General features: G+C 46.6%; 2 protein-coding genes across 2 annotated transcripts in view; both read left to right on the top strand.

The window, feature by feature from the left end:
- Positions 1 to 1,551: 1,551 nt before the first annotated feature.
- On the top strand, positions 1,552 to 7,505 carry GPR61 (G protein-coupled receptor 61). Its single transcript, XM_029230244.1, has 2 exons — positions 1,552 to 1,634; positions 5,005 to 7,505. The coding sequence occupies exon 2, from the start codon at positions 5,568 to 5,570 to the stop codon at positions 6,921 to 6,923; it is 1,356 nt and encodes a 451-aa protein (XP_029086077.1). The 5' UTR covers positions 1,552 to 1,634; positions 5,005 to 5,567; the 3' UTR covers positions 6,924 to 7,505.
- Positions 7,506 to 11,088: 3,583 nt separating this feature from the next.
- Positions 11,089 to 17,762, top strand: part of GNAI3 (G protein subunit alpha i3) — a 37,952-nt gene continuing 31,278 nt past the window's right edge. The window contains exon 1 of the mRNA XM_029229407.1: positions 11,089 to 11,344. Within this exon, the coding sequence (XP_029085240.1) occupies positions 11,227 to 11,344 (118 nt within the window). The 5' untranslated portion in view covers positions 11,089 to 11,226. The remainder of the gene's footprint in view (positions 11,345 to 17,762) is intronic.

Below are 17,762 nucleotides of genomic sequence, written 5' to 3'. Positions count from 1 at the left end.
ATCACAGGGTCGGGTCTGGGCTGGTCAGTGGCCTCTTTGTTGTTGACCTGGGGCAGCCACCTTGCCCCCTCTGAGTTTCCTGGGTGATTCATTGTTCTTATGGCTCTTTGGTTTGGGTCTGGTAAACAATTCCAGAATTCCCTTTCTTCCCTTTTAGAGACAGAGGGAGTTCCCGTATAGGTGAGTCTCAGGGAAGAGGGCTCTGGAGTAGATATTATGCCTGAATTCCTTGTCTAGGCTCATGGCTCTGCCATGCGTGGCTTTGGGCAATCTCTTGACCTCTCTGGGCCTCACAAATATGGGTGCCTTGGCCTGTAGGATGTCTTACAGCTCTACAATGTTAGGATCCTATCCTTGGGTGTCAGTCCTAATCCTGGGGGAGCTGTTTTCTTTAAGATTTTTTTTTTTTTGCGATACGCGGGCCTCTCACCGTTGTGGCCTCTCCCGTTGCGGAGCACAGGCTCCGGACGCGCAGGCTCAGCGGCCATGGCTCACGGGCCCAGCCGCTCCGTGGCATGTGGGATCCTCCTGGACCGGGGCACGAACCCGTGTCCCCTGCATCGGCAGGCAGACTCTCAACCACTGCGCCACCAGGGAAGCCCGGAGCTGTTTTCTTCATAGTTGGTGGGAAGCCATGCCCCTTCATTTCACCTCCAAAGACTCATCACCTGGCCTTGGACCTTCTGCCGATAATGTTCCCCAGCTCTGCTCGGTCCCGCAGATCCCACAGATCCAGACCAATCAGAGCCTTCCTGAGTACCTGCCTCCCACTCTGCCTTCAGGGAGCAGTGCAGTGCTGGTACCACAAGGTGGCTTATGAGGATGTTGGATTCCCCCATCTCCACCAGCTCTCTCAGCCCCACACCACATAAACATACAATCTAAGAAGACAATAGGAAGGCACTTTTTGAGGGGCAAGTGCAGGGTTAGGACAAGGCCCTTAGCTCCTCTTCAAACCCGACAGCCACTCCTGAACCTGTCCTCTCTATACATGCGGCAGCTTCCAAAGGAGCCAAACCTTGGGCCACGCCCTCGAGCCACGGCCCCTCCCAGACCTGACCCTAGTGCCCTGTGCCTGTACTGACTGGCCTGCTACAAAAGCACCTTGGTTCTGATGTCACAGAACCATGCAATGTCAGGGCTGTGAGGAACATTTAGGGATCATCTGTCCTATATTCTTTTTGAACAGATAAGAAACTAAGACCAGAAATGGCAAGTGACTTGCCCAAGGTCACAGTTAGTAACTGCCAGAGCCAGGCCTTAAACCTGGATTTTCTGACTCTGAGTGCTCTTTTTATGTCATCAGGCTGGCCAGGAGGGTCTCCCCTGCCTGCCATCACCTGACTCCAACAGGTTTTTGAGTTACCACTCCAGAAGCCTGAGAGGAGGGGGAGGGGCTGGGCCCACTCCTGGGCGCCTTGCCTGGGGGCACTGCTGCCTGGCTCCTGGCTGCAGAAGTGGCTCCAAGGGGCTGGGTGGGAAGCAGGGGGCCATTAGGACCCAGAAGCTCTCAGCGCATCCTGCTCTGCCGGCTGCCTCTCACTGATCACTGCAGTGGTTCAGGCTTCAGCAGCCTTGGAGAAGCATCAGCTGAGAGGAGCTATCACATGGGAGCCGGGAGCTGCTCAGCAAAGGTAGGAGTTGCCGACTAGGCCAGGAATGGGGGCCAGACCCAGGCCTGGTGGTGAATGCTGAGGTACTGTACAGAAGGGTACAGCCCATCCTACCTTACAGTGGGCAGTTTTGTCAGGGGATGGGCCCCCAGGTATCCCGAAGGCAATATTGGGGTGTGGGCATCTCTGAAGCCTAGAGATGGGGATTGATCTGCTGCCAGCAGGAGTACCCACATCCTGCAGGCAGACAGGTTCCTCATCTATCTTGCTCTGTGTCATAGAAATGGGTCCCCTTCATCCTAGGAAAGAATCCTTTGGCATCCAGGCTGACGGGCAACTCTGTGTCCTGGGCGTCGGCAACTCTCCTAGGGAGAGGTGCTGTAGCCCCCTGAAAATCTTTCCTGGCTTAGGAGGGGCATGCTCTTCTCTGAAGGGAGGCCAGTCTCGGGTCCTTGGGATGGAGGCTCTGCAACTAAGAAACAGGTGTATGTGAATCCCAACACCTCTGTGGCCTTGGGCTGGGCACTTATGTACATCTTGCATCCTGAGACACAGCTGTTTGTAACTTGACCATACCCCTGCTAGAGGCCCAGACCCCAGATCCTTGGGTGGCAAAGCCTTCCAGGTACTGAGAAGTCCTAGAGGTGAGGGAAGGGTTGCTGGAAGGGAGCAGAGGGAGGACAAGAGTGTCCGAGAAGGCATGATGATATGAGCTAGGAATGGAGTGAGGCTCCCTGGGCTTCCCCTGTGAAACCGTTACCCACAGCCCTCTCAGGCTTTACCCTGGTCCATCAGTGAGGAAGTGCTGGGGAGCAGGTATATTGGCTCTTCTGTTAGGAGGTAAATGGGAATACTGGAATTTAGGGGTCAGTGCAGAGATACTGGCAAGGCTGAGGGGGTGAAAAGGAGAAATGTCCAATGCCTTCTTGCCTAGGGCTCCATCATGGCTGCACAGCACCCCTCCATCTCCACGTGGAAACCATGTCTGCTTCCCGCAGTCTGGGACCCTGGGTAAGCCCTGCTGGCAGACACTTGATGTCCATGCAGACATGGTGGGCCTTGACTCCTTTAGCTTCCAGGGCCTCAGAGTCACGTCTTCTGGGCCCCACTCCCAGGTAGAAGGAATGCGGGAGTCATGGCATAGAGAGTAAGGGGCAATGTTGCCTCCCCTGGTGTTTCGTTCCACATTTTTTTCTGGCAGATTGTCTTATGAGAAGGGTCTGCATTTCTGGGCCCTCTCTTCACCTTCTCTGCAGACCCAGTGACTATGTGACATGTGCTGTCTCTTATCCCCGGGGAGAGGCACGTCTCTAGGTAGTTGTTCAAAGTTAGGGCTGCCTCAAGTCCAGGAGCCCGAGTTACTCGTTCCAGAAGACAGGCCCCTGGCTGGCACACAACTGATGGACTGAGTGTTCTTGGAGTATGTCCTAGGGGGCAGAGATTCAACTGATCAATTTGAGTTTGATTCAGGTCACAAAATTGTGCTGAGCACCTATCGTATGCATGGCATGCTGGAAGTTAAATTAGTGCAAGGTTGGTGGTAACGCCAAAAACCAAGGTGATTGTAAGGCTGTAGCAATGGAGGGGCAAGAGGACCCATCTGCCCCAAGTGGGCCCCTTTACTGCAGTCAGAGAAATGATGGGTTTTTAACTGAGCAGCCACCAGGCCCTCCATAGCCCGGGAACTCACTGAGCCATCAAATGTTGTCATATATGGGAACCTTAGAGGTTGTCCAGTTCAAACCTCCCATTTTACAGATTAGGAAACTGACCCAGGAAACTTCTGGCTTGTCTGCAGAAAGCCCATCAGACTTGGCATGTCCACAGTTTGCCTCTAATTTTGATACCTTAGTACACTATGTTGAGGGAATCTGGACTTCAAGAATGGCATATGGAAATCAAAAAAAAATTAAAATTATATCTGACCCTTGAACAATGTGGGGGTTAGTGGCGCTGACCCGTTGAGCAGTGGAAAATCCAGGTATAATCTATAGTTGGCCTTCCGTCTTGTAATTCTTCTGAATCTGCAGTTCCACATCTGCAGATTCAACCTACTGCTGATGGGCTCCTGTAGTACTGTAGTATTTACTACTGAAAAAAATCTGCATGTAAATGGACTCCTACAATTCAAACTCATGTTGTTCAAGGGTCAACTGTACATTGAGCAACTTATTTCAATTCTGTGCAAACTCAGCATGGATAATGAGACACGTAAAACAGCTCTGAGCAGGAGAAATGAGAGACACTGAACACTCAAGACTCCGCCCCTTGCCAGTTTCTTCCAGTTTTTCTCTTTACTTTATGCTCACCCACCTCCACCCCTCCATACCTCTTACACAGATGCCTACTCCTCCCTCCTTGTTCTGGGACTGTGGTAACAGTCCAGGAATAGGAGGGTTTTGGCCAGGGGTCCTGTGATGATCTGCTCCAATGACCCAAGATCCGGGGCCCTGGGAAGTGGGAGGTTAGGAGCAGCTCCTCTCCCACCTGTGGGGGAACAGTGACCTTGGGAAGTTAATGAGTGGGTGGAGAAGGGCAGCTTTCATATGACTTACGCCTTTCTGGCTTTGGGAGCAGTGGAGTCCGGATGAGCTGAGCTCCCAGTTTCCCTCTACCTGGGATGTTTTGTTTTCACTGGTCCTTCTCAACACTCCCAAAGTGGCAGCTCTTTGTCTTGGGGATGGTGATGTCCAAGCACACTAATGCACAGTCCTTCCCCCTTTCAGGTAATCTCTGTCTAGTGGTGAGAGACATTTTTAGAGACGCTTCAAATTCAACAACTATTTACTGAATGTCTGTTATGTTGCAGCCACTGTGGAGGGCACCATCAAACACAGTATGGCACGGTGGGCTGGAGTACTGGCTCGGGAGCCAGGCCTCCTGGGTGCGTACCTGGACCTTGCTACTTACTAGCTGTGTGACCTTTGGTAAGTTACTTTATCTCTGCAAGCCCCAGTTTTATCTATTGCAAAATGGGGATAAGAATAACATCTACCTCATAGGGTTGCATAAGGATTAAAATGAGTTAATAGGGGCTTCCCTGTGGCGCAGTGGTTGAGAGTCCGCCTGCCGATGCAGGGGACACGGGTTCGTGCCCTGGTCCAGGAAGATCCCACACGCTGTGGAGCGGCTAGGCCCGTGAGCCATGGCCGCTGAGCCTGCGTGTCCGGAGCCTGTGCTCCACAACGGGAGAGGCCACAGCAGTGAGAGGCCCGCGTACCTCAAAAAAAAAAACAAAAAAGAGTTAATATACGTAGAGTGCTTAGAACAGGGCCTGGTATGTGGAAAGCACCATAGACATGTTACTACTTATTATTAGCATTTTTATTAATAAATCCTGCAGCATCTTCCAAACAGTTGTGAAGTAGGTATTATTCCCTTCATTTTACAGATGCCTTTATGAGGAAACTGAAGTTCAGAAGAGTTAGTAGCTCCCAGACCTAGGACTGGAAACCTGATCTCGTGCTCCTTCTCCTCGACAGCTGCTGCCATTCTGAGGAGACAAGAAATCAGGAAATTTACATAAGCAACCTTAAAACTGGGCACTATCCCAGAGCTCAGCAGGACCCTGGGAAAGGGAGACAGAGGATTTAGAGTCCCTGGATAACAGTCCTTGAAAGGGGAGAAGGGTGTGGAGAAGAGAGGAAAGGAGCAGGAGACCACTCAGAAGACGGAGTGTTGAGTGGGTGAGGCTCCTGCATCTCTCATGCTCCTGCTTCCTCGCAGTCACCAAGGTGGACCCGGAGCTGCCTCCCGAGCCCTCAGTCCCCGGCCTTGAGGGCTGGCAACAAGAGCCTGCCCGAGAGGCTCCAGCAGGAGGCGCTCTCTCCCCACCCCAACCCGCACACACAAAATTGGGAAGCCTGGGCCTGGGCTCGCCATCCCAGGGTCACTGGACTAGGATGGGGGATGGGCCTGTGACAGGAGGTGCCCTGGGTGTCCTCTTTCGGCCCCATGGAGTCCTCCCCCATCCCCCCGTCATCAGGGAACTCTTCCACTCTGGGGAGGGTCCCTCAAACCCCAGGTCCCTCTACTGCCAGTGGGGTCCCAGAGGTAGGGCTGCGGGACGTGGCTTCAGAATCTGTGGCCCTCTTCTTCATGCTCCTGCTGGACTTGACCGCTGTGGCTGGCAATGCTGCTGTGATGGCTGTTATCGCCAAGACACCCGCCCTTCGAAAATTTGTCTTTGTCTTCCACCTCTGCCTGGTGGACCTGCTGGCTGCCCTGACCCTCATGCCCCTGGCCATGCTCTCCAGCTCCGCCCTCTTTGACCGTGACCTCTTTGGGGAGGTTGCCTGCCGCCTCTACTTGTTCCTGAGCGTATGCTTTGTTAGCCTGGCCATTCTCTCGGTGTCGGCCATCAACGTGGAGCGCTACTATTACGTGGTCCACCCCATGCGCTACGAGGTGCGCATGACGCTGGGGCTGGTGGCCTCTGTTCTGGTGGGTGTGTGGGTAAAGGCCTTGGCCATGGCTTCTGTGCCGGTGTTGGGAAGGGTCTCCCTGGAGGAGGGAGCTCCCCGTGTTCCCCCAGGCTGCTCACTCCAATGGAGCCACAGTGCCTACTGCCAGCTTTTTGTGGTGGTCTTTGCTGTCCTTTACTTCTTGTTGCCCCTGCTCCTCATCCTAGTGGTCTACTGCAGCATGTTCCGAGTAGCCCGAGTGGCTGCCATGCAGCACGGACCGCTGCCCACGTGGATGGAGAACCCCCGGCAACGCTCCGAGTCTCTCAGCAGCCGCTCCACCATGGTCACCAGCTCGGGGGCCCCCCAGACCACCCCGCACCGGACGTTTGGGGGAGGGAAGGCAGCAGTGGTTCTCCTGGCTGTAGGGGGACAGTTCCTGCTCTGTTGGTTGCCCTACTTTTCTTTTCACCTCTACGTCGCCCTGAGTGCTCAGCCCATTTTGACCGGGCAGGTTGAGAATGTGGTGACCTGGATTGGCTACTTCTGCTTCACTTCCAACCCTTTCTTCTATGGATGTCTCAATCGGCAGATCCGGGGGGAGCTGAGCAAGCAGTTTGTCTGCTTCTTCAAGCAGGCGCCGGAGGAGGAGCTGAGGCTGCCTAGCCGGGAGGGCTCCATTGAGGAGAACTTCCTGCAGTTTCTTCAGGGCACTGGCTGTTCCACGGAGTCCTGGGTTTCCCGACCTGTACCCAGCCCCAAGCAGGAGCCACCTGCTGTTGACTTTCGAATCCCCGGCCAGATAGCTGAGGAGACCTCTGAGTTCCTGGAGCAACAACTCACCAGCGACATCATCGTGTCGGACAGCTACCTCCGTCCTGCCCCCTCACCACGACTGGAGTCCTGATGGGCTGCTGGACACTTGGAGGGAGATGGGACTGGGGGCCGGTTAGGACCGCAAGGAACTCCTTGTGGGATCACCTTTTCCCAGCTAGCTGGGGCTGGGGGTCTCTGCACACAGCTTTCGCTTAGTGTTTTCTGGGTCAGGAACAGAGCCAACTGGATGGATATGTGGCAAAAGCCTTGGACATGGCTGTGAGCCTTGACAACTGGGGGAGGGAACCTGGTGAGATGGTGATGAGAATAAAGGGTCAAGAAGGTGAGATGATGCCTCTCAACCAATGAACTTTCCATGACTCAGGAAGCAGGGAAACTATAAGGGTAGGAGTTGGAAGATATAGGGCAGCAGACCAGGCTTGGAGTTATTCTGGGGACCCTTTAGGACCTTTCATTTTTCAGTGTAATTGTCCAGGGAAGAAATTGCACTCAAGCAAGGTAAGAAAATGACCCATGTCTTCTCATTTCCTTGCTAGGTTTAAAAACAACTAAATTACAGCCAAGTGTTTCCTTTGAGTTAATAGATTTTTTTTTTTTTCTAGTTTTAAACCTGAGGTTTCCTTAAAGCGAGAGGACCAGCTGGGTATATTCCTTTCTTGAGTTTGGCCAAGCAAGGGGAAATAGTAATCAGGGCACACAGAGTAGAATAGAGGAAAGCTGACTGCAGCTCTCTCTCTCCCACCCTCCAGGAACAGCCGTTCTGTTGTATTTTTCAGTTTCTCTTTTGGACATGGGAGATCAAGTTTGGGGCTTGATCTTAGCAGAGGCAAGAATAAAGCAGGATGGTTTTTCTCTTTGTCTTTTAGGATGAAGAAGTGGAAAGATTGGGGGTTGGATGGCTGAAGGTGGGAGTTAGCATTTGAATCGCTAAGGTGGTTGGATACAGAGAGGCCTGTAGTAACCCAGACCAATAATACTGTAAATCTTTTTTTTCCAGAGCTGGCCTCCCTGATCTCTCTCCTCATGGCAGTGACCCATCGCCAGCCCTCTGGACAATCGGGTACAAGAGACTAAGGTCGGGAATGGGAAAGGTGGGGTTTCCATGGTTCATTAAATGCCTCCCTACTCCCATTCATCGCTCTCAAAATTAGCTTCAGTGACACAGACTTAAATCTCTCTCCTATCTGCAGCCCTGGGTTGGAGAGGGGGCACGGGAGTTGGGCTCAGCTGTTCACTGATTGAGACTGTAGGAACTGTGTTGGGTGGTCTTGGTGGTGGTATATTCAAGGGAGGGGGAATAATCGCAAACTGGACAGGACACCCATCTAGGACTACCCGTCCGTCCACTTCCCTCAATTCAATCAGGTCACATTAGAGAGTTGAGGCAGGACCACATGGTGGTGTGATCTGTATTTGAACAAATTCCTGGCTTGACTGAGCATCAAAGAGGAAGATGGCTTGGTGGGAGTGGGACAGTTTCCCCTCTGAACAGTTAATAAATAATTTTTATTATAAAAAGTTATGCTGATATCAACATTGACTCCTTCAGTTCAACTCAGTGCATGATAGTTGAATACCCTATTCTCTGGGACTCACACAGAGGATTTGGAGTCACTGCCTTCAAGGAGTTCACAGTCTAATTTGATCAGGTACCTTGTATTTTGACAGAGCATTTACATATGGTAAAGCACTATGGAATGTGTTAAGAGAAATATATTGAGGAATATGTTCATGGTTCTAACTTCTGAGAGTTCAGCCTATTGCAGCAAGATGCCTATATGGAGGCTTCCTGCAGATTGAAGTCTGGGGGCTGTAGATGAAACTCTAGTTGAAGAAAACAATTTATTACATGAAACTGGGCAGCTTCTCCTCCTCAGACCTACGAAATTTTCCAGGTTTCTGTCTTCCTACCACTAGACTTACTCTAGTCCAGTGCTTATTACATTGAGGAAATCCCTTAGATGATATATACATCGAGGAGAGTCTTTTGCGATTGAAATGCATGTTCTCCTCCTCTCTCTCCTCCTTCTAAAGATAAATTCATAAGGGAGGAATCTCATTCCTAGATAGGGGGAAAACTTCTTCCGAACACCACTGATGAGCTAGCCGACCCTAAACATTGCCAGCAGGTGGCAGTGTGAGTCCAGTGGAGCTAGGAAAGATGAGTGCAGGTGGGGAGGGGGAGGGGGGACATTAAACACTGCCTGGCAGCCATTTTGTTAACTTATTTTGCCTTTTGTTTGACTTTGCCCTCCAACTCTTCCTTCACATACATCAAAGGAGAAAATCTTAAGTACAAGAATATGGCAAATTCAGGCTGAAGTTTCCTGACACTGTGATCTCACTGGTGTTTATTACAGAATTTGACATATGCTGGTTCATTTGCCATTTATTTTTCCCAGAGTGGATCATGAAGGAAATAAAATTTTCTCTTCTATTATGCTGAGAACTTTCCCAACAATTTGTCATGACCACCTTCCAGGGGTTTTCTAATCACCAGGATCACTTGGTAAAGTTCCATATGTAATTCTTAGCTGTGAAAGCCATTCCTGGACAAAATTTGACCTCTAAATCCACTGAAGAAATCAACAGGTTGAGAAAACCGTGCTCTCAAGTTATTTTTTTCCTGCACCCTGGTGGTGTTGGGGTAACTTTCAATCCTAGATGAAAACCTTCTGTTGTCAGGTCGCCCAGGTAACATCTTATAGTAGCATGGTAGGAAAGGAGTGAATTTGGAGTCAGATCTACTTACTCACTGTGTGAACTTGGGAAAGATGCTTAATTTCTCTGAGCCTATCTCCTCATCTGTAAAAATGGGGATAATATTAACCTACCTCACAGGGTTGTTGTGAGGAATAAAAGAGATGACACATGGAAGCACCTAGCCATAGCTGGCAAATAGGTACTCAATAAATATTGGTTTTTCTTCCCTTTCCTCTTGCCCTTTTTCCCCATAAGTATTGATTATGGGAAAGCAGTCCCTTTTATTCTAACGGTCACTTGGAAAAGAGTAGGAGACTTCGAACTTTAAAGAACTGGCAATAATAAATTATGGTGGATGAGGCTGTTTAAGGTGGCTCTCAAGAAATTCCTCTAATGATCATCAATCACCATATAGACCTTTCTGTTTGGATCATATATTCTAAGGTTTAGGTTCTATTGGGGAGATAATATTTAATCGTAGGGAAGGGTTTTGGGGGCTACAAGAGTTCCCCTCCCTAGAATATATGGTGAGAGTATTTGTGGGGCTATTTGGAAGTAAAGGTAATTTAGGGCTACTTTCACCGTAGTTATCCAGGATTATGAGTAAAGAGGCTATCAGTCTGGGGCTTTTATAGGTGATTTATCAACTTTCAGGTGATGCTATGGCTGAGAGGCAAATTTTACCAGAACTTCCCTTTTCATGTGGTACAACAGGTAATTTTAATAGGAGATTCACAGGATGCACTGGTTTGTTTTAGGGTGTGGAACTTTGGTTGACTAATCCTGGTAGAAGTCCTAAGTCCTTAACGCAGGACGATATGTGAGCGCTAAAACTGGCTTATGTTGGGGAAAGACAGCATGGAAATTTTATGGAGAAACTACACTCTTACCTTTCAAGTAAAGTAAGATCCGTTAGCGATTTCAAGTGACCCTTTACCAACGTAGTGGCTGGGCAACTCTCTAGTTCACTGGGTACATTTTGAGAGCAGAAAGGGATAGATAAAGTCCCAGGCATGGTCGGTCTTACTAATTTCAGATGTGGAGCGTGGCCAGGGCCCAGACTCTGTAATTCTCATCCTATAGATCTGGCTGAGACAACTCCGGCCGAGAAAGTGTCCTACACTTGGGCAGAGGCCCCGGATCTCCACAGCCAGAGTCCAACTGGGTTTTCTGGCCAGTGAGAAATTCCCAGCAGAGATTTCCGTGTGGGCTGCGGCCTTTTATTTGGGAATTCCCATCCCCCACGTCAATCTGAAGCCGCCTGTGTGACCTCCGGAGGGTGTCTTGAGCCGGAGAAGCCAGTCCCTGGTTTTTCCACACTTATCCAAATAAGGCAGCCGAAAAGATGAAAGGGGACTAAGGTCGAGCGGCGCCCGGCGAGCTCGACAGGGCAGCCCTACACCACGGAACGGCCGCTTGACCTGCTCGTTCCTCTCTTCGTTCTCCCGTTCCTGGTCGTTCCTCCTTTACCCTAGCCAGACAGGGCCGAGAAGTAACGGCCGCGGGCGTTGCCGGAAGTGTCGTAAAACGCCGGATATCCGGTTTCTCTGGGCGCTCAGGGAGCTGACGGAGAGGGCCGCCGCCCAACAGTAGACGCTGTCTCCGCCGGCCCAGCCGCGGTCTCCGGTGTGTGAGTGAGCCCGGGCCTGGTCCCTTCTCCCTCCGCCGCCATGGGCTGCACTTTGAGCGCCGAAGACAAGGCGGCGGTGGAGCGAAGCAAGATGATCGACCGCAACTTGCGGGAGGACGGGGAGAAAGCGGCCAAAGAAGTGAAGCTGCTGCTACTCGGTGAGGGGCTGGGGGCGGGGCTGGCGGGGTGTTCCCGAGGGCCCAGGCACTTGGGAGTCCTGGGCGGGGGGGTCAGGCCGGGCCGGAGGAGAGGACCCCAAAGAATCTGGAGGGCGTGACGGACGTGGGGCGGGGTGTGGGGGGGTTGGTGGCTGAGGCCGGAGGTCGTGATGAGGGGGTGGGGTTTTGGGGTGGTAGGAATTAGGCTGGAGAGAGGGTGTGCCTCCATGCTGGAATTGGGTTCAGCGAAGAGAGCTTGGAAGTGTGGTCCAGTAGGACATTGAGACTGTATTAGGAATATGGGAAAAGCTCATAAAGGAAGAGCTGATGTTAGGGAAGGTTTTGCAAGGGAGGGGTTGGAGTGAGTTGGTAGCGAGGACGGGAGAGTGTGTTGGGCTTGTATAATGGCTTGTGAGTTTGGAGCGTGGTGGTATTTTATGACAGGTTAGAGTTAGGAGGCTTGAATAATTAATATAAATAGAAAGGGGGGCAGGGACAGAGTGGTCACATAGGACCTTGTCATTTATTAGAGAGTGGGCATTTTGAACTATCTGTAAGGTGGAGGAACTCTGGGTTATCCGGGAGCAGGAAGGTGTGTGGTTGAGATAAATGACAAGTTCTCAGGTATAAAGGAAAAGAGTTTGGGTGCAGAAGCTGTGTGTACTTATCCACCTTCTTCTATTATTTTTATTCTCTTAAGGTTTTATAACTCCTTTCCTTGTTTTTATAAAGTGGGAGGTTGTGTGAGCTGAGGAGATTTAAGGACTTGCTGGTTTGAGGTTTGTGGCATAAGATGTGATGATAATAGATTACACAGTGGGAGTTGCTGAATAGTTGCTAGGGATGATGTGCAGTGGGACTGCAGTTATCTTAGGATAAGATAAATATTGGACATATTTACTGTAAAAGGTGTGACAGTGACAGATTTCTGGTGAGCTGTTCTTTTTTTTTTTTAAATATTGGCTTCAGGAATTACTTTTATTTTACCTGACATTTGTTTTAAGTAGCTTTTATGTACAGTCAGATGCATTTTACTCAGCATGGTTAGTTTTAGAATTTTTGAGAGACTGGTTTCTAGAGGCTCAGTAAATCACATGAAGTACCCTGGCATCAGCTTACCAAAAGATCAAGCCGCATTTCTTCACCTTTAGTATTTTCTAGGGATCTGTCAGGGAAGACTAAATAAGAGTAATGGTTTCTGTAAGCAATAGAACTTTACTTTTTAAAACAAGTGATTTTGGGGAAAAAGAAGTTGCTTTAGGAGAAGTGCCAAATTTTTATGGTGTAAAGCTCCAGAGGACACAATGCACCACCATAACCCAGGGTTTATTTTGTACTCCAGGGTGTTCTGGGTGGCCATGCTAGTCTTTTCATATTAACATGTTTGATGGTTTGTAGATTGCAGAAGCCCTGGTAACAGCTTTTTGGATAAAGAGGGAAAGTTATGCATTGGAGCTTGAGCTTTCAGTTTGAATACCCGATCTTACAGAACATATGAAATAAAATTGAAATTCCAGACTGCCACTCTCCATATAACAGTATCATTTGTGAATGAGCGTGGTCCCTGGTACATAGTAGGTGGCTCTCTTCTTAAATATATACTGTTAACCAGCATGTGCCAGCTAATGTTGGACATTGCTCCTTGGGGCCTTTCAGATGTTTGATATAAACCATAATACTCAAGGCATTAGCACTGTCTCTATTGATCGATTAGTTATGAAAGTAAAGGTGTATTTTCATCTTCTGTGGTTATTTTGATTTACATTCATCATTAGAGATCCCCTCAGGACATTAGCCTATTGTGATACAGGACTTTATAAATAGTGCATTTAATTAAAAACAAAATTAAACACATGATCACTTAGGGAACTTCAAAAGCAGTAAGTAAAAACATTTGCTTTTACTTTTCATCAATTTCATTGTTTTAAGTAAGATTTTTTTATATTCTTGAGCAAGTTAAATCAACAAATTCAAATAGGTGGCAGAGAGAGATGTTCTTGCTTGAACCATAACATAACACACTTATGAAATTAAAGTTATTTTCCTTGCTATTTCTGTAAGCAAACTACACCCATCACTGTATACAAATAATTTTCTTTTTGCTGTCGAATATCTCCTTTGATGTACATGCAAGTCATTTTTACTTCATCACTGTAAAACTATCAAACTTGGTCTAAGTTGAGATCTATTTACTTACTTTTGGGTTTCCTGGCACATAATAGGTGTTCTTTAAATATTGCTGTATTTCCTTCCTTGCGGGGATGTAATTTAGCATAGTGATTAACAACATGGGCTCTGAAGTCAGTTTCAAATTCTAATTTCCAATTACCAACTATAACCTTGGAAAGTTGTTTACTCAATTTCTCTCTGCCTCAGTTTCCTCATCTTTAAAATGGAGAAAACAGAGGTACTTCATAGGATTGCTCTGAGGATTAAATATGATAATAATGTGAAGTAGAACACAGTCTGGCACAAAATATTAGTGTAATGGATATTAGCCACCATTGTTATTATTATATCAAAATGAATGTTACAGATTAAAGGTACTTTAGAAATTCAGATTAGTTAAGGGAGAATGCAGTATTATAATTCTTTGGTTACCTTTGGTTTAAATTTCTTTTAGATGTGTTATTGAGAAGCTCTTGATATACCAAATTAGTGTTTAATCATAATATTCTACAGAAAAACAAAATTATGTCATGCAGGGCTTCCTAACCAGAGTGTAGTGCATAGGAAGGCATACAGTGTGCTGTTTGCAAATGTTTTATGGTTTTGAAATTTTAAATCATTTTTATGATTTTTAAATCATTTTATGATTAACTTTTCAAAATTTTACAGCAGTTGGAATGATATTTGAACATTTTTGATATGATTCCATCAGTAAAGTCTGAATTTGGCAATTGAAAATATTTGATTTGGAAGTTTTATACCAATTAGTATTTAATATCATCTGTAATATTTTGTATTTTATTTTTCATGTCATAATTTTATAATATAAAGAAAATATGTATTATTTTCACCAAGTCCCTCCAGCTTACCTCAGTAAGCTTTGCAAGTATTACCATTTTCAGCATGCGACATTATGTGACCAAAGTTGGGAATCACTGGGATAATGCATAAGAGTACTGCTTTTGGAGTCTCATAAAACTGAATTCAATTCCCACCTCCATTTACTAGCTGTGACACCCAGAGCATGTAACTTAAACATATGAGTCTTAATTTTCACATATATAAAGTGGGGATGGATGCTTATTTCAGAAGATCAAATGAGATAATGTATGTAAAATACTTAGCAGATAAATATTCACTAAGTGGTGACTTCTATCATTACAATGATGTTTGGAAAACATCATTTTAGCTACTTTTTTCAAGGGTGTTTCAGACAGATATTTGATTATTTTTCAAATATTAATGTACCCTTTTCAAAGATCTTCAAGGAATTTTAATATAACTGTTTTGTGGTAAAAGAAATTAAACATTATCATTTAGTTTTGTAAGTTATTGAATGATCTACTCCTATGCTATCTCTGTCTATCCATTTCTTGATAGTTCCCCTTAGCAGATCTTGAGAAAACATTGTTATACAAAATGAAGTTAATGCTTTGTTCTTTAGGGTTTTGCTGGTAGTGGTATGGCAAAAATTAAGTTGCGGGCTTCCCTGGTGGCGCAGTGGTTGAGAGTCCGCCTGCCGATGCAGGGGACACGGGTTCGTGCCCCGGTCTGGGAGGATCCCACGTGCTGTGGAGCAGCTGGGCCCATGAACCATGGCTGCTGAGCCTGCGCGTCCAGAGCCTGTGCTCCGAAGCAGGAGAGGCCACATTAGTGAGAGGCCTGCATACCGCAAAAAAAAAAAAAAAAAAATTAAGTTGCAAGCAGAGAATTGGAATCATCTAATTCACTTAAAGCCTATATTTTATATTTGATTATTTACATTTAAATATCTGCATGTTACTGGCTGAATATGCTTGTTATTGAAAATCAGACTTCCTTTGATAAATATGCTATTATATTGTCATAAGATGATATCCTTTCTTTATAATGTTTGCTATTTATTTGGCTTGAGATTCCTGGACAGTTATTAGATTTCTTGTGGGGATGCATCTCGTGCCTGGGCAAAAGAAACTGGCATAAAAAACAGAAATTCACAGTGCAAAAATAGGTTTGTTTCTTATAAGCACTTATTATTCTTTGTGTCTTTTATTTGCATTCATCACTTCTGCAGTCTGAAAGTGTGATATCCTTTTCAGGAATTATAGTATTGTAATCTTGCCTGAGTATGCTAATTATGTAGTAAGTACAGGGATGACCATAGAGTTGGGTGCTTAGTACTTAGTAGATTTGACAGGACACGTAACTTTTTAATCAGGGCTGCAACTGTATTTCTTTAAAAATTTTAGCCTATTGAATGTATTTGCACTATTACAAAAAGTCTTTTAGTTTTGGAGCAGTGGTCTCTGATAAAAGTAGTTTGTTCTTTTAGAGAAGTTAGGTAGAACCTCAAGCACTGTGCTCTTTATCCCTCCCCCGTGGTGCTGAGCTGCTTCATCCTCTAGTTGCTTGGAAATGAAAAGGGAGTGGATGAGTCTCTACAGATATTTCCTCTTTTTTTCTGAACGCTGTCTCTTCTTTCACAGTTTCTCCCACATCATGCCTTTAAAAAAAAACAACCTGGGGTGTGTGTACCCCTTAGGGCTTCAGAAGATCCATGAACTTTCTAAAATTTTTAGCAAAATTTGTGGTTACATGTGTTTTTCTGGAGAGAAGAGCCATATTTTTCATCAAGTTCTTCTTCCATGGTACTGCCTAACCTCCTTAAAGTCCTTCATCTTTGGACCAGGAAAATCAGTAGCTGGGCAAAAATGGAACATTCAGAATGAAAAAGAAAAAACCTAGACGTTGTGAAAAGTCTTTTACGTCTTTTCTCTAAAAGTTTTTTCTTTGGAATTTTTGAGAAAACTGTTTTCTGTACTTGAGATGGCTCCTCTTTCTCCAGTTCCCCCAGTGACGCTTGCCTCAAGTCAATATATCCAGTACAGAACTTGCCTCCCCTCCTCACTTCTCTCCCCCAAATCCACCTGTTGTGAACTTTTCTGTTCCGGCATTGTCATTCTCAAAATCACTGAAAACTGAACTCGTTTTTTTAACTCCTGGCTTGCTCTCATCCATATAACCAGTCAGTTGCCAAGTGCTATGACTCAGTTGTTACCAGATTTTTGTATTTCATGGGCCTGTAAAATTAATTTTTTTGTTGTTGACTGACTTAGGATTCTGACATTTTATTTTTCTTAGTAAATACATTTAAAAAATATCCCAAGGTCCATCTATTATTTCTATTTTAGTTCCCTTTCCTCCATGAAACCTTTTTGATGTTCTGAATTGGATATGATCTTTCCCTCTTTTTAAACCTCATAGTACTGTTTATGCTTACTGTTTACCATATATTATGGTTATTTGTATACTTAGCAGCTCCTCACTATATATGGTCCTTGAGGACCAAGAGAACTAGGTATTTCTTTTTTTTTTTTTTGCGGTACGCGGGCCTCTCACTGTTGTGGCCTCTCCCGTTGCGGAGCACAGGCTCCGGACGTGCAGGCTCAGCGGCCATGGCTCACGGGCCCAGCCGCTCCGCGGCATGTGGTGTCTTCCCTTACCGAGCACGAACCCGTGTCCCCTGCATCGGCAGGCGGACTCTCAACCACTGCGCCACCAGGGAAGCCCAGAACTAGGTATTTCTTATCTTTATATCTGCTGCAGCACCTAAGATAATGCTAAGGTGTTTTGCCTGAAACGAATAGAAATTCATACTTCTTCCAGTCAAGGAAGGCTTTGTTGAAAGGACACAGTAGGCACCTTCATAGGCATCAGACAAGGATAGATAAGAAATGCAATACAACCAGGTTGCATGCACATGGAATGTAATACATGTCCCCTCCCCCCATTTCTCCTAGAGTAGACTGGTCACTTGCTCTGCTTTGTTGGTAAGTCACCTCTTCAGAACAGCTTTCTCTGCTCACAGGACTTCTTTGCCCCTACTCCCCTTCCCCCAGTCTTCAACTTTGACTTACTCTCATACCTCTGGCTCTCACACTGCCTAACCTGGTAGTTCAGGCACTTCATGTCATCTGACTCAGGTTCCCAGGATTCGCATTCCAGGTTCCTGGGAAAGAATATCAGATTGGCCCATCCTTGTCAGGTGCCTACCGCAGTCTAGTCATCTGTGGTGGGAATATGGCAGGGCTGTGGGGTATCGTGAGTTTCATAAGGCTGACCCTTTCAGGGACTAGGTGGGTCAAGTTCTCAATTAAAAAGGCATGGCTAGAAAGTTAGTGTTTAATAGATGACAGTGCCTACCACCTAGTAGACACTCACTGAATATAAGTTGAAAATAATGGAATGAGATGGAAATATTGAAGAACTA

Source organism: Monodon monoceros, unplaced genomic scaffold, assembly GCF_005190385.1.
Source record: "Monodon monoceros isolate NGI ecotype Baffin Bay Population unplaced genomic scaffold, NGI_Narwhal_1 Super_Scaffold_18, whole genome shotgun sequence".
NCBI lineage: Eukaryota > Metazoa > Chordata > Mammalia > Artiodactyla > Monodontidae > Monodon > Monodon monoceros.
Note: the sequence above shows the minus strand (reverse complement) of the source record. Positions and strands in the feature narration are given on the sequence as shown.

Bases quoted from the DNA above. Each gene is read 5' to 3' on its own strand.
- GPR61 (XM_029230244.1), top strand. From the start codon at position 5,568: ATGGAGTCCTCCCCCATCCCCCCGTCATCAGGGAACTCTTCCACTCTG.